The following is a 16923-nucleotide window of genomic DNA, read 5'->3' as shown; positions in this document are numbered from 1 at the left end:
GAGCACTAACTTTAACGACAATTTCTAATCTGAAACCATGGAGGCCAGAAAGAAGCGGTACATTTCTCAAGTGCTAAAAGAAAGAACTGTCAGTGACTAATCCTATATCTGGCAAAGTGATTCTTTATGAATGAAGGGGAAATAAGGACATACTCAGAAGAAGGAAAGCTAAGAGAATCATTTTTAGCAGAGCTACCTATAAAGAATGGCTAAAGGAAGCTCTCCAAACACAAAGAAAGTGGTAACAGGAGGCTGGGAAGGTTAAAAATAAAACAACAGTGGGATAGATAAAAAAATAGAAGGAAATGTAGTAACTTATCCTTCACCTCATGAGTTTTACTTAATCATATTCTATGGTTACAGCAAAAGTTGTAATACCATCTCACATGGTGTTCAATGTATATGTAAGAGCAAGAGTCTCCTAAATAACCATAATGTCTAGATACAATTTAAAAAAGTCTCAACAAATTGTTCTTCAAACAATTATTTTCAAAAACTGGGGAGTGTAAAGAGTCCTAAATAGAAGTTTCTAAGCTTCTCTTGAAGTGGTAAACATCCACACCTGTGGGTTATAATTAAATTCTTACATATCTGGTAATATCTAGATCACTTATATACTGAGCAAAGAGATATGCTCAAAAACATTATAAATAAATCAAAATGGAACTCTAAAAGGTAACCCAAAAGAAGGCCAGAAAAAAAGAGGAAAAAGAAATGGAGGGGAAAAAACAGAAAAATATTATAAAATGGTAGACTTAAGCCCTAACATACCAAGGTTAAGATATAAATGGTCTAAATAGGCCAATTAAAAGAGACTGACCAAGTAAATTTTTAAGAAAGCACAACCCGACTTTATGTATTCTGTAAGAAACTTGTCTCAAATATAATATAGGTAGGTTGAAAGTAAAAGGATGGAGAAAAATATATCATGCACACATTAATTTGAAAAATCATGAGTGGCTTTACTAAGATTAAGCAGATTTCAGAGCAAACAAATTTACGAGGAACAAAACAACTAAATGGTAAAACAACTTCTCCATGAAGATGACAGAGGGATCTTAAATGTATATGTAAACACCAAACACAGCTTCAGAATACATGCAGTAAAAACTGAAAGGAAAAACAGAAAAATCCACAACTGTTGTTGAGATAGAGATGACTGGAACAACATCAACTAACAGGATCTAACTGACATTTCCCTAACACCCTTGTTAAGTACTCATCAAACATTCTCCTAGAATGACCATATCCTGTGATATAAACCACATCTTAAAATTCTAAGACTTGAAATTATGCAGAGTATATCCTTCAACCATAACAGAACTGAACTAAAAATGAATAATAGGAAGACAATAGGAGAATCTCCAAACACTTGGAAATTAAATTCAGGCTCAGAGTGGAAAGAAATAAGACATGTTACAAACTTTAATAAACATCGATATTCATTCTCTCTTGTGCTTGAGGTAGTTACTGTGACTCATAACTATTTCTTGTTTATCTTTAAAATAACTTTTTGTTTTCAACAAAACGGGACTTGGACCTAGTTTTCAAAGACCAAGAGCACTAAAAGGTACATAAAAAAACACAGCAGGCCCCTGCCCTAGCCATTACTATCTTTACTTTCCATCCCTCCTACCCCCAAAGGCAACTACTTTGAACCCTTTCAGTTTCTTCTAGTATTTCTAAATAACACGTTTATATTGATTTGCTTTTTCTCTTTTACAAGTTGTCCACAACTTCCTACCATGGAAGAGAAGAACACAGTTCTCTAAGTATGAACACCCCTTCTTAAGGGCCATGCAGGTAGAGCTCTTACCGACTACAGGAGGGAAGAAGGTATATTTCCTGATGATTCCTTCCCACTGGCAAGAGTCTATCCACCAATGATCAAACTAGATAACTAAATACTCCCTCCAAAACCCCTTCCTTATACCTTTTTTCTGATGCCCTATTATGAGACCTTACCTAGATACAAGCTGAAATTTCAAGTATTCACTAGACCTGGAGAATAGTACACTTCAGGAGTGTTAGGAGATGGATAACTTTCAGCATTGATTTCTCTTCTTGCTCAACTTGCCCTACAAAATAGCAACGCTATCAATTCTTATGTGTCAATGCGGCTATAGTTAAGATAATAACACAATTATAATCTGCTAAGAGCAACTATTAAGGTTGGGAGGAAGAATTCAGAGGTCTGAAGGCCTGGGATGACTACATTCTCCCTACTTTCCATGTACTTCACACTGAGAATTTTATCATCATCATCTTGTCTGATCTTAGCACCTCTGCGAAATAGGTCTTATGATTCCCATGTTAAAGCTAATGACATGAAGGCTCAGAGAGGAGAGAGAACTCTCTCAGAAGTGGGAGATGACCAGCTGGTTCTGAATACTACCCTAAAGTCTATGCCATTTCCTCTGTATAGTATGCTGTTTCTAGGCAGGCTGGGATAACACACTTGAGCAAGATATCACAATGCTTAGGAACTTCTAAAACAACCAGAGATGAAGAGGGAGGATTTGATAAGCGTCTGAGCATTAGCAAGTTTCCTTCTAGGGCATGCTAGGGACAGCATCAGGAACATAGAAGACTGGACCAGTCCCCGCCTTCTGTGGACTCCCACTATCTGCACACTGCTCTCTAAGGCCAGGGAAACCCATCGGGCTTGTATTCTCTCCCCCACCGCACAGTATTGCCCAAGGCCATGCTGGTCCTCCCCACTGCCAGTCCGTACCAGGGTGAAGCTTTTGGGTGAGGCTGCCCAGCGCTTAACCGTGGTAAGTGGCCACTCCTGCAGCACTTCCTTGGTCTTCTCATCCACACGCATCACTGAGTCCTTGGTGATGCCCAGCAGGCGAGGCACCAGCTTGTTCTTGCCTTTCATCTTTTCCTAAAACATGAAATACCGAGGGTTAGTGCTCTTCTTCTGAATACATCTGATTTTGCCAAGTCATCAGAGATCTCATGATGTCTTACCTGAGGTCATCTACATAAACTATGTTTCAGAATAGGTAGGACTACTGGAAAACCAGGGTTTTGGGACTAGGTGAATGATTCACTAAACTAAAGACACGGAAGCTAAAACAGGGACATCAGAAGACTGGGAAGATCCACAAAGTCACGATTCCTGAAAAGAGACGCTGTTTAGGAGGGCAGGTTGTTCCCAAAATGGACTGTGATCCAGAGAAATAGAAATTAAGGTGAATTCCAAATATTATCACTTCCAGTAGCCAACTCAGTGAATAGCAAAAAAAGCTTAATGTGCGAATTTAAATACGGCACGTTAACTATTTAGAATTAACTAAAACTCCGCCAAAGTAGAATCTTCTCAATAAAAGAGACACAGACGTTTTTTTTTAAATCTCCCAAATATATTTCCATTTGAATTGTTTTGGTATTTTTATGTATATCTACAGACTCTGAAAAAGCCTTTTATGATTAGCTTTAATAATAGTAATCATTCCTATTAAAATAATGGATCCCTACCTCACACTCAAGCCAAAACAAATTTGAGAATAATTTACAAAGAATTTATAGGTGGATATTTTTGTGATTCCTGGGAGGGAAATGACTTTTAAGCACAAACACCAAAATAAAGAAAATTTATAAAGGGAAAGATCAACATCTTTAACTACAAATATACAGACTTTAATACATCCGAAAAACAGAGGGAAAAGAGGAGAAAAAGGAAGAAACCTCAATGCAAACAAAATTAAAAAGCAAATGACTAGGGATAAATACTTAAAACAATTAAGATAGTGAAAGACTTTATATACTGTATGTGTGGAAGTTTATCATAGATTGACAAAAGTAACTGGCAAAGAACACAAACAGAAAATGTGTTTACAATAATGAAGTAGACTTCCACTTGAGGGGGAGCAAGGGGAAGGTGACAGTGGAGTAGGAGGACCCTAGGCTTGCCTCATCCCACAAATAGAAGGAGATAACTTTTATCTATCAGATCATCATAAATACCCCCAAAATTCACTTGAAGACTGGCAGAACAAACTCCACAACTAAAGGTAGAGAAGAGGCCACAAAAAAGGAAGGTAGGAGGTGTGGAGATGCAGGTTGGGAGAGAAACAGATGATGGTCACTGTGCTAGTGAGGGAGGGGTGACTGCGGAGAAGGGTTAGAGACAGACTAGCACATAGGGGACCACATGGGGAAAAAGAATTCCCAGAGCAATTGCCTTGGAAAGAGAAAGGGGCCAAATTTCATGAGTTCTTGCAACCAGTGGAGCTTAAAGCCTGGAGCTTTAAAGGTCAATGGGAGTGGATGGAAGAGTCTCAAGAGCACTGGGGCTGATCTTGGAGGGAAGGCATGGCAAAAAGGACATGGACATACAGCATGGAAATAGCTGGGGTACACAGTGGGGAAGTTAGCTGCTCATCTCAGAGCACATCACAGAGAGGCAGTGTTCATAAAGAGACCCCTGTGGAAACAAAAGAGCTGGCTGATGTTTCCCCCCTCCCTTCCCTCCCGATGACGCTCAGCATAAGCACAGAGCCACCTGTGGGAACAGTGCAGCATCAACACTTGCTACCTAGCTTGCTTACAGCAAGCCCAGCTCCCTCCCCCCATACGCCCCACACATTGGTGAAACCACCTTTCCTAGTAACACTTGCTTCGGACCCAGCACAGTAGGTCCCTTGCCCCCAGAAGGCAGATGCAAACCCCTGACCATACCACATCTCCCAACCTGGGAGTTCTGCAGGGCTGTGGTTCTGGTGGTGGTGGTGACAGGTGTCATTTTTTAAAAAAATTTTTTAAAGATCTTATTTGACAGAGAGAGAGACACAGCGAGAGAGGGAACACAAGCAGGGGGAGTCGGGGAGGGAGAAGCAAGCCTCCCGCGGAGCAGGGAGCCCGACGTGGGGCTCGATCCCAGGACCCTGGGATCACAACCTGAGCTGAAGGCAGATGCTTAACGACTGAGCCACCCAGGCGCCCCGACAGGTGTCATTTAACAAACAAATTAGAGCACGCCTAATTAAAACATGCCCCACTCACGTGAAGGACCAAACACTGCCCACAACCGGCAGGCAGCCTCTACAGACTACTGGCCTGTAGGATAAAGTGGCCAGGACCCAACAGCAGAGTGCACACAGCACACAATGGAGACACTCTTGGAAGCACCAGGCCCTAGGGCACAGAGGAGACTATAATGCGGAGCACTACAGGACCTCTCTTCTTCATAAGGCCATTACCCTCAAGAATACGACACACAGCTGACATTCCTAACACACAGAAACAGGCACAGAGACAGATAAAATGAAAAGACAGAACAATTTGTCCCAAATGAAAGAACAGGACAAGGCCATAGCCAGAGAATTTAAAGCAATGAGCATAAAGATACTCAGTGGACATGAGAAGAGAGTGGACAATATCAGTAAGATCATTAACACAGAGATGAAGAATAATATAGCAGCGATCAAGGGCTCAATAAACAAAATGAGAACAAGCTTGATGGAATGAATAGCAGGCTGGAAGAAGCAGAGGAATGAATTAATGACTTAGAAGACAGTAATGGAAAGTAATTGAACTGAACAAAAGAGAGGAAAAATAATTATGCAAAATGAGAAAAGACTTAGGGAACTCAGTGACTCCATCAAACATAACAACATTCATATTACAGGAGTCCCAGAAAAACAGAAAAGAGTGCAGAGAATTTATTTGAAGAAATAATAGCTGAAAACTTCCCTACTCTTGGGGGAAGGAAACAGATACACAGACCCAGGAGGAACAGAGAACCCCCAACAAAATCAACAAAAGCATATCCACACCAAGACATATTATAATTAAAATGGCAAAATACAGTGATAAAGAAAAAAATATTAAAAGCAGCAAGACAAAAGAAGAGGGTTACATACAAAGGAAACCTGCAGATTTTTCAGCAGAAACTTTCCAAGCCAGAAAGGAGTGACATGATATATTCGAAGTGCTGAATGGAAAAAACCTACAGTCAAGAAAGCTCTATCCAGCAAGACTATCATTCAGAATAGAAGGAGAATAAAGAGCTTCACAGACCCACAAAAAATAAAGGAGTTCATGATCACTAAATTAGCCCTGTAAGAAATATTAAAAAGGATTCTTTGAGTGGAAATGGAAGACCAAAAATGACAGTATGAAGGCAGGAAACACAAAAGCATTAAAAATGAGTATTTCTGTAAAAACCAGTAAAGGAACTTACAAAATAAAAGTATGTGAAGTAGGACACCATATACCTAAAACGTGGGAAGGAGAAGAGTAAAGAATGGGTTCAAACTTAAATGACCATTAATTTAATATGGACCGCTATATGCAGAAGAGGTTTTATACAAACCTAATGGTAACCACAAATCAAAAACCACTAATAAATATGCAAAGAATAAAGAGAAAGAAATTCAAATGTATCACCAAAGAAAAGAAAACCGGCGAAGAATTAAAGATAAGAAAGAATCAGAGAAAATCTTCAGAAACAACCCAAACACAAGTGATAAAATGGCAATAAATACAAACCTGTTAAGAATTACTTTGAATGAAAATGGACTAAATGCTCCAATCAAAAGACATGGGGTGACAGAATGGATAAAAACACAAGAGACATCTATATGCTGCCTACAAGAGACTACTTTTAGACCTCAAGACACTTGCAGATTGAAAGAGAGGATGAAGAATCATTTACCATGCAAATGGATGTCAAAGGAAAGCCAGAGTACTAATACTTATATCAGAAAAAATAGACCTTAAAACAAAGGTTGTTAAAAGAGACAAAGAAGGAGACTGCATAATAATATAGGGAACAATCCAACAAGAAGATCTAACAATTAGGGGCGCCTGGGTGGCTCGGTCGTTAAGCATCTGCCTTCGGCTCAGGTCATGATCCCAGGGTTCTTGGATCAAGCCCCACGTCGGGCTCCCTGCTCAGCGGGAAGCCTGCTTCTCCCTCCCCTACTCTCCCTGTTTGTGTTCCTGCTCTTGCTATCTTTCTCTCTGTCAAATAAATAATAGAATCTTTAAAAAAAAGATATAACAATTATAAATATTTATTCAACCAACATAGGAGCACCCAAATACATAAAACAGTTAATAACAAACATAAAGGAACTAATTGATAATAAGAGTAGGAGACTTTAACACCCCATTTACATCAATGGACACAGCACCTAAACAGAAAATCAACAAGGAAACAATGGCTTTGAATGACCACTGGGCCAGATGTATTTAACAGATAAATTCATAATATTCCATCCTAAAACAGCAGAATACACATTCTTTTCAAGGGCACATGGAACATTCTCCAGAATAGGTCACATATTTGGCCACAGAACAAGTCTCAACAAGTTCAAGAAGATCGAAGTCAAACCATGCATCTTTTCTGACCACAATGCTGTGAAACTTAAAGTCAACCACAAGAAAAACTCTGGAAAGGCCACAAATACATGGAGATTAAAGAACATACTAGTAAACAATGAATAGATCAGCCAGGAAATTAAAGAAGACATAAAAATGTACATGGAAGCAAATGAAAATGAAAATACAATGGTTCAAAATCTCCGGTATGCAGCAAAAGTGGTTCTAAGAGGGAAGCATACAGGCGTATCTTAAGAAGCAAGAAAAGTCTCAAACAGCCTCACCCTTACACCTGAAGGAGCTAGAAAAAGAAAAAGAAACAAACCCTAAAACCAGCAGAAGGAAGGAAATAATAAAGATTAAAGCAGAAATAAATGATATAGAAACAAAAAACAGAACAAATCAATGAAACTGGGGGCTGGTTCTTTGAAAAAAAAAATCAATAAAATTGATAAACCACCAGCCAGATTTATCAAGAAAAATGGAGAAAGGACCCAAATAAATAAAATCACAAATGAGAATGGAGAAATAACAACCAATGCCACAGAAATACAAACAATTATAGGAGAATATTACGAAGGGTGCTTGGGTGGCTCAATCGGTTAAGCATCTGACTTGGTCTCAGATCATGATCTTAGGGTCCTGGGATGGAGCCCCAAGTCAGGCTCTGCACTCAGTGGGGAGTCTGCTTGTCCCTCTGCTCCTCCTTCAACTCATTCTATGTTTCTCTCTCAAATAATAAAATCTTTAAAAAAGAGAGAATATTTTGAGAAACTATATGCCAACAAATTGGACATTCTAGAAGAAATGGATCAATTCCTAGAAACACAAAAACTACCAAAACCGAAACAGGAAGAAATAGAAAACTTGAACAGGCTGATAACCAGCAAAGAAATTGAATCAGTAATCAAAAAACTCCCAACAAAAGTCCAGGACCAGATGACCTCACAAGCAAATGCTACCAAACATTTAAAGAAGAGTAATACCTATTCTTCTCAAACTATTCCAAAAAAAAAAAAAACAAAAGGAAGGAAAGCTTCAAAATTCATTCTATGAGGCCAGCATTACCCTGATACCAAAACCAGATAAAGACACCACAAAAAAGGAGAACTAAAGGTCAATATCTCTGATGAACACTGATGCAAAAATCCTCAACAAAATGTTAGCAAACCAAAACCAACAATACATTACAAAAATTCCCTGCTGTCATGTGGGATTTATTCCTGGGCTGCAAAGGTGGTTCAATAATCGCAAATCAATCAACATGATACATCACGTCAATAAAGAAAGGGTAAAAACCACATGATCATTTCATTAGATGCAGAAAAAGCATGTGATAAAATACAACATCCATTCATGATAGAAACCCTCAACAAAATAGGTTCAGAGGGAACATACCTCAACATAATAAAGGCCATAGATGAAAAGCCCACAGCTAATGTCATCCTCAATGGGAAAAAAATAAAAGACTTTCCTCTAGGGTCAGGAACAAGACGTCCACCCTCATCACTTTTATTCAACATGTACTAGAAGTCCTAGCCAGTACTAGCCACAGCAATCAGACAACAAAAGGAAATAAAAAGCACCTAAACTGGTAAGGCAGAAGTAAAACTTCCACTATTTGCAGATGACATGATACTCATGTTGTCTGTCATAGAAAACCTGAAAGACTCTACCGAAAAACTGCTAGAACTGATAAACAAATTCATTAAAGTTGCAGGATACAAAAATCAACGTACAGAAATCCACTGCATTTCTCTATACCAATAATGAAGCAGTAAAAGAGAAATTAAGAAAACAATCTCATTTACAGTTGCACCAAAAATAATAAAATACCTAGGAATAAACCTAACCAAAGAGGTGAAAGACCTATATTCTGAAAACTGTAAAACACTGATGAAAGAAATTGAAGACACAAAGAAATGGAAAGACATTCCATGCTCATGGGTTGGAAGAAGAGATAATGTTAAAATGTCTATACTACCCAAAGCTGTCTATACATTCAATGCAATCCCTATCAAAATACCAACAGGATTTTTTAGAGCTAGAACAAATAATCCTAAAACTTGTATGGCACCACACAACACCCCAAATACCCAAAGCAAAAGCAAAGCAAAGCTGGAAGAATCACAATTCTGAACTTCAAGTTATATTACAAAGCTGTAGTAATTAAAACAGTATGGTACTGGCATAAAAACAGATGCATAGATCAATGGAATAGAACAGAAAATCCAGAAATAAGCCCACCATTATATGGTCAACTAATCTTCAACAAAGCAGGAAAGAATATCCAATGGGAAAAAGACAGTTTCTTCAATAAATGGTGTTGGGAAAACTGGGCAGCCACATGCGAAAGAACGAAACTAGACCACTTTCTTACACATACACAAAAATCAATTCACAATGCATTAAAGACCTAAATGTGAGACCTTAAACCATAAAAATTCTAGAAGACAGCACAGGCAATAATTTCTCTGACATTGGCCGAAGTAACTTTTCTCTAGATAATCCCCTGAGGCAAGGGAAATAAAAGCAACAATAAACTACTGGGACTACAGCAAAATAAAAAGCTTCTGCACAGCAAAGGAAACAATCAACAAAACTAAATGACAATCCATGGAATGGGCAAAGATATTTGCAAATGACATATCTGATAAAGGGTTAGTATCCAAAATATAAAAAACTTATAAAACTCAACACCCAAAAAACAAATAATCCAGTTAAAAAATGGGCGCAAGACATGAACAGAGAGTTCTCCAAAGAAGACATACAGATGGCCAACAGACACATGAAAAGATGCTCATCATCCAAAGCAAATCAAAACTACAATGAAAATATCACCTCACACCAGTCAGAATGGTTAAAATAAAAAACACAGGAAACAACAGGTGCTGGCAAGGATGTGGAGAAAAAATAACCCCCTTGCACTGTTGCTGGGAACGCAAATTGGTGCAGCCACTGTGGAAAACAGTATGGGGATGCCTCAAGAAGTTAAAAATAGAACTACCCTAAGATCCAGCAACTGCACTAGCGGGTATTTACCCAAAGAATACAAAAACACTAATTCAAAGGGCTACATATACACCTACATTTACAGCGGCATTATTTCCAAAGCCTAGATATGGCAACAGCCCAAGTGTCCACCGACTGATGAATGGATAAAGAGGATGTCATGTATGTACATATATCTATATATATATGTACACACGCACACACACAAATGGAATATTATTCAGCCATAAAAAGCAACAAAATCTTGCTATTTGCAGGATGGAACTAGAGAGTATCATGTTAGGTGAAATAAGTCTGTCAGAGAAAGACAAATACCATATGATTTCACTCCTATGTGGCATTTAAGAAACAAAACAAATGGGCAAAGCGGGGGGGGGGGGGCGGGGAGGGACAAACCCAGAAACAGACTCTTCACTCTAGAGAACAAATTGATGGTGACCAGAGGGGAGGTGGGTGGGAGGGCGGGTGAAAATAGGTGATGGGGATGAAGGAATGCACTTACTGTGATTAACACCAGGTGATTAAAATAAAACCTTAAGGAAAAAAATTTAAAACAAGAAGGAAAAAAATCAAGTAAAAAGCAAGCAATTAGATTTTCACTTAATAAAATGGACAGTTTTTCTTAATTAATACTCAGAATTGAAGAAGGTATGAAAGAGGATCACTATGGATGGGAATTTAATGTGGCGAAACCTTTATGGAAGAAAATGCGTCAATATTGATCCAAAGCTATAAAAATGTTCCCCCTTTGGGGTGCCTGGGCAGCTCAGTTGGTTAAGCCTCTGCTTTCCATGCTAGGTGTGGAACCTACTTAAGATTCTATCTCTTCCTCTCCCTCTGCCCCCTCCCCTTTTTTCTTTTTCTCTCCTTCTCTACAAACAACAACAACAACAACAACAACAAAACTATTCCTATTGTTATCAGGAAAAAAAAACCTTCCCAAATATTTGTTGAAATCTACAATGCCTAAATCACTATTCTCAGAGGAATACATACAAATTAGCACACACAAATATGAATGTATACAAGGGGATAGGCAATTTTAAAATAACACAAATGTGCTAGGTACTTAATAAATATCACCTACTAATTTTCAGAGCATCCCTCAAATGTTGGTATCATTCTGCAAATGGAGAGACCAGCAACTCATCCAAGGCAAACAGTAGTGAGCGGTAAAGCCATGACTGGAACACAAATCTGAGCAGCTCGAAAACGTCTCTGACTTCAAAAGCAGACTGTCTCCCACCGTGTACCCTACTCTGGGGAAAGCAGTCAGAGAACACAGAAATCACTGCTGGCCCCCATGGGCAATTCATAAGCCATCTGATGGTGAAGGTCAGGGCACACCTCCAGCTTCCTCCCAGGAGGAAGAGAGAACAGGATCGGGAATCTGCGTGGGTGTCTGACAAGGGGAATATGGCAGCGGAAGAACCTCCCAGGCCTTAAAGAAACCACTGAGAAGAGTCAGATTCTTTGTAAAGAGAGGCCGGTTCCGCAAGGGGCGAAATCAATGCAGGCTGGACAATGCCAGGTAGTCCAACTTGCCTTCAGGAGCCACATAGACCTTTAGACGAAGAGGTTCTAGGCCGTTAGCCACCCAGGCTTCGCACGGGCCCAGCTGCTGGCACCCGGAAGGGGATCTGAAATAAAATATGGTTTGCAGCTGTTGCCTTCAGCCTTTCCCATCTGCACCTCCCGGAGGACGAGGGGCTTTGGGGTGAGGGAACACTGAATTATGACGGACTGCCCCGGCTCTTGTTGAGCTCATTATGGACACAGGTGAGGGAGTCACAGGGAACATGCTAACAATTTACAGTGGGCATTCCATTGGAAGATCAGGATTAGGGACGGGGGACAGAAGAAACGCAGAATATGCTGAAACCCAGCAACAGAGACCACTGTCAAGGGGATCAAATGATTTCAGGGCCTACCCGCAAAATGTAGAGCAGCTGGAGAAAGTTAAAAGAGCGAAAGGCTCAGCTCAGGGCTAGCCACCTGGTTCTTCCCCATGAAGATCTGCCTTAGACCCACAGTGGCAGGGCCCGCACGTTAGGAGAGGCTTCCTCCTTCTGCCCTCATCCCACACATCTCAGTTCACCCTACACCCAGCCTTGCCGACTTCGGCAATAGACACCAGCGTCCTTTTATCTCGAGTGAAGCAAGCAGGCGAGGCAGGCCCCGTGAAGTCCTGTCTCTCAAGCACAGACACACACACAGACACTGTAGCTGCTGCCGATCGGTAGAAATTTCTCTCCAGGTGGTCCTCATTAGGTTGGTTTTGTTTGGAAGATGTCTTGAGCTTACGGAACTTAGAGGCCAGAGAATGAATGCATTCTACCAAGAGGAGGCAGGGTTCATTAACAAGCCCCGCCCCTCCTTTCAAGCACATCTCAGCCATTACTCTGGCTTCAAACCATGACAGACTCTTGACTCTGGGAAACAAACTGTGGGCTGCAGAAGGGGAGGAGGGTAGGGGGATGGGGTAGCCGGGTGATGGGCATTAAGGAAGGCACGTGATGTGATGAGCACTGGGTGTTCTACGCAACTGATGAATCAATGAACACTCCATCAAAAACTAATGATGTACTATATGTTGGCTAATGGAATTTAAATAAACAAATATAAAAAACATAAAAACTGGCAGCTGGCTGTGGTCAAGCCGGCTCTTCTTCCAGCTCTTCTCACTGCTGTGGAGACTGGATGATTCTTACATCACTGTGTCTTACATGGGAGATTTAGAAGTGAGTGAGTGAGTGAAGGGATGCAAGTGGGGTACGCTTTGGCAGGCTCTGGCTCTAGGCCCCTAACTTCGATGTGGCTCAAGCCTGTTATCCAGCTGTGCTCACTACAATTCTACCCTGGCTTGGTCCCAAAGTGCTGGCTTATGTGCTTTGCTGTATTATCAGTACACATTTCTTTTAGGGCCATGGCAGAAAGGGATGGCTGCTGAAGAGCAAAATGGTGTCAGGGGTGCCTGGCTGACTCATTCGCAGGAGCATGTGGCTCTTGATCTGGGGGTCGTGAGTTCAAGCCCCACGCTGGGTGTAGAGATTGCTTAAATAAATGAAACTTAAAAAAAAAAAAAAGAGCAAAACGGTGTTAAAGATCCTCTTCATTAGCCATTTTTCTCTAACAACTGGTCATCTATTCAACTTAACTCACGATTCTGAGAGGCTCCAAATGCCCCCCTGTGATGCTTTTATAATTAAGAGGAGAAGAGGATCAACTCTCCAGGTTTCTCACACCTCAGAGCTCTGGCTGTGGTTAAAGGGAGAGTTAAAAGACAAATTTATAAATGAGAAAGAAGGCTTACACAAGAATTTCCTGGAATGAAACAAGATCCTTTGCAGGTCATGGGAAATGGCTTACCATTGCTTAGGGGGTTTTGATTAGTGTATCAAGACAAAATGCAAAAGAAGCCAATATAAGAGGAAGACTGTGGACATTTACAGCTTCCATTAATTAAGATCTTATATGCCACAGTCCCCTTTTCTCTATTATCTCATTTAAACCTCATAAAAAAGCACAATTTTACAGGTGAGCAAACATGCACAGACAGAAGGTAAAGTAACTTATCTAAGGTAAAACTAAGTGGCAAACCAGAATCCAAATCTCGGTGTTTCCTTTCAAAGCTTATGTTTTTAGCCACTGAAAATACTGCCACATAAAGCTGTTCCCTGTGTATTCACTAAATGGCTTATAAACATCTCTACCTCAGAGTCAGCAAACTACAGTCAGGGCTAACCCTAGCTTTTTGCCTGCTTTTTTATGGCCTGAGAGCTAAGAGTGGATATTCCATTTTTAAGCAGTTGGGAAAAAAGAAAAAAATCCACAAGAGGAATAATACTATGTGACACGTAAAAATTATATGAAATTGAAATTTCAGAGCCCATAAATAAAGCTTTACAGGAACCTAACCATGCTCATTCATTTACGTATTGCCCATGGTTGCTTTCAGGCCACTTGGGCAGAGATGAACAGTATGGCCTGCAAAGCCTAAGATACCATTTGACACCTTACTAGAGAAGTTTGCCAACTTTTGCTCTACATCATGGGTGATAAAAGCCAATTGCAAGTTGGAAGACTCAGTTGCCAGGGATTAGGGAGATGTGGAAAGGGTTTAGGGATAACCTAAAATTTATCAAATATTCTTACTTTCCAGGCACTACATACTTTTTTTTTTTTAAAGATTGTATTTATTTATTTGACAGAGAGACACAGCGAGAGCAGGAACACAAGCAGGGGGAGTGGGAGAGGGAGAAGCAGGCTTCCCGCCGAGCAGGGAGCCCGATGCGGGACTCGATCCCAGGACCCTGGGATCATGACCTGAGCCGAAGGCAGACGCTTAACGACTGAGCCACCCAGGCGCCCAGGCACTACATACTTTTTAAGATTTTATTTATTTATTTGAGAGAGAGAGAGACAGAGATAGCGATTGAGAGCACAAGCAGGGAAGAGAGGGAGAAGCAGGTCTCCTGTGAGCAGGGAGCCCGATGTGGGGACTCTGAGATCACGACCTGAGCGGAAGGCAGACGCTTAACTGACTGAGGCACCAAGGCGCCCCCCAGGCATTACATTTTTTTACATATATTATCTCGCCTAATCTTCACTAGAGCTCTGTAAGGCATTATCACTCCCATTTTTCAGATGAAGAAACTGAGGTTGAGGGAGGCTATGGATATCTCTGAAAGTTGTACGAGTTTCTGCTGTTTCCCACATAGGGGTATGTTGCCATCCTGGATGCCAGGCCAATCTTCCTGACTCCAATACCCAAGCACTTTTTTTTTTTATAACAACAAAGTATAATGCTCTGAAAATTAGGTCAACGTGTTCATGGATATAGAAGAAAATATGATAGAAGGACCTGTAAATATATCTAACTACTCTGAGAATATCTATGATTAATCCTAAGGCCATGTGGTATGATTAAGTGTGTTCAATATCAATATCTAAATGTTTCAAAAATTATAATTTGACTTACTTAAATTTCTAATAGCCTATACAAGTAGTGAATGAGAAGCTAGAATCACCCACTTTTAACTTCCGAAATGATGCCAATGAAACTCCTTCACAACTTAATGGTATTTTTAGGTTGGGGTTCTAGAGAAATCTGTTATTTATACCTTCAAAAATCTTACTATCCCTTACCCATACAATTTTTGTGTGTGTCTGCTATTCTGTATAGGATCTCTTTTCATCATATATTCTAAATGGTTGTGCTTATCTATACATGCAAATGTTATTTCATGTTGACATGTCTTATACATTTACTTGACCAATTTACTCAATTTAAAAATAAATCTAAAAATTAAAATGACTATATATTGTTATAGCATGTACAGAGATCTGTAGGCTGAAAATTATGCTAAGTGAATGGACTATTTAATAATATTAACACTTCCAGTCCATGAACATGGGATATCTTTCCATTTATTTGTATTGTCTTTAATTTCTTTCACCAGTGTCTTAAAGTTTTTCAGTGTAGAGATCTTACTTCCTTGGTTAAATTTATTCCTAAGTAATTTATTATTTTTGATACTACTGTAAATGGAATTGTTTTCTTTCTTTTCCAGATAGTTCACTGTATATGAGACAATCTTATTTGACCTATTGATCTGATTTATGAGGTTCATTAATCCATAGTATTAAATTACTCCTGAATTCTCATTGTACTACTTTGAAAATAGGGCAAACTTCAGTCATGCAAACTATTTATCAAAATCAATTTTCATTTTTAAGAGAGTGAGCATGTGCTTACATGAGTGGAGGGGGTGGGGCAGAGGGAGAGGGAGAGAGAGAATCCTAACCAGGCTCTAGCCCAGCATGGAGCTGAGATGACAACCTGAGCTGAGGTCAAGAGTCAGATGCTCAACCAAATGAGCCAGCCAGGTGCCCCTATCAAAATAAATTCTAAAATAAAATGTACATAAATATGACCACTGAGCAAAAAATTAAAGTGGTTAGTGTGCTCACTTTCATAAAGTGACAAAAAATAAAACTAAAGAAAACCACAATCTGAATACCTAACATGTATATGAAAGTTGATCCTGGCTTTTCTTCAAAGGCATGTAAGTTAAAAAAAAAAAAAAAGACATGAAAAGAAGAAAAGGAGAAAGGAAGGGAGAGAGGGAGGAAGGAAGGAAATTTCCATTACTTTCTTATTTTGCCTTAAATACTTTTGTAAAAGAAGTTTTCATTTAACCAAATCTACAAGACTTTGCAATAACCAGAAGATTTGTGCTCTACCTTGAATTATCCTACTAGCCATAGACAAATTTTTCTCAGGCCATAAATTAGCCTTGGAGAACATTTTATTTTTTCTGGACCTTGATGTTCAAGTGTTCTTCCTAATTACATGTAGTTTTCTGTGTGCCACATATTTTCCTAAATTTACTGACCTATATGCACATCCAAGTGTGATGGTATTAATGGAAAACAATATGAATATAAGAGATGAATTTCATACATGAAAGACTACAGAAAAACTCAAGAAAGCATGGAAACTGAGACCAAAGCATTGGACATGCTCAAAATTTGCTTCATTTTTGTCCCTGTGAGGTATTGGAACTCATCTGC

The 16923-nt window shown here is 39.6% G+C and overlaps 1 protein-coding gene across 1 annotated transcript in view; it reads right to left on the bottom strand.

The window, feature by feature from the left end:
• TLN2 (talin 2) overlaps positions 1-16923 on the bottom strand; it is a 203228-nt gene that overhangs the window by 159426 nt on the left and 26879 nt on the right. Inside the window, exon 9 of the mRNA XM_028100406.2 lies at positions 2735-2890. Coding sequence (XP_027956207.1) covers positions 2735-2890 — 156 coding nt within the window. The remainder of the gene's footprint in view (positions 1-2734; positions 2891-16923) is intronic.

Source organism: Eumetopias jubatus, unplaced genomic scaffold, assembly GCF_037043125.1.
Source record: "Eumetopias jubatus isolate StellerSeaLion01/CBP00866 unplaced genomic scaffold, mEumJub1_p1.0 scaffold_7, whole genome shotgun sequence".
NCBI classification, from domain to species: Eukaryota; Metazoa; Chordata; class Mammalia; order Carnivora; family Otariidae; genus Eumetopias; species Eumetopias jubatus.
This window is presented reverse-complemented; position numbering and strand designations above follow the sequence as displayed.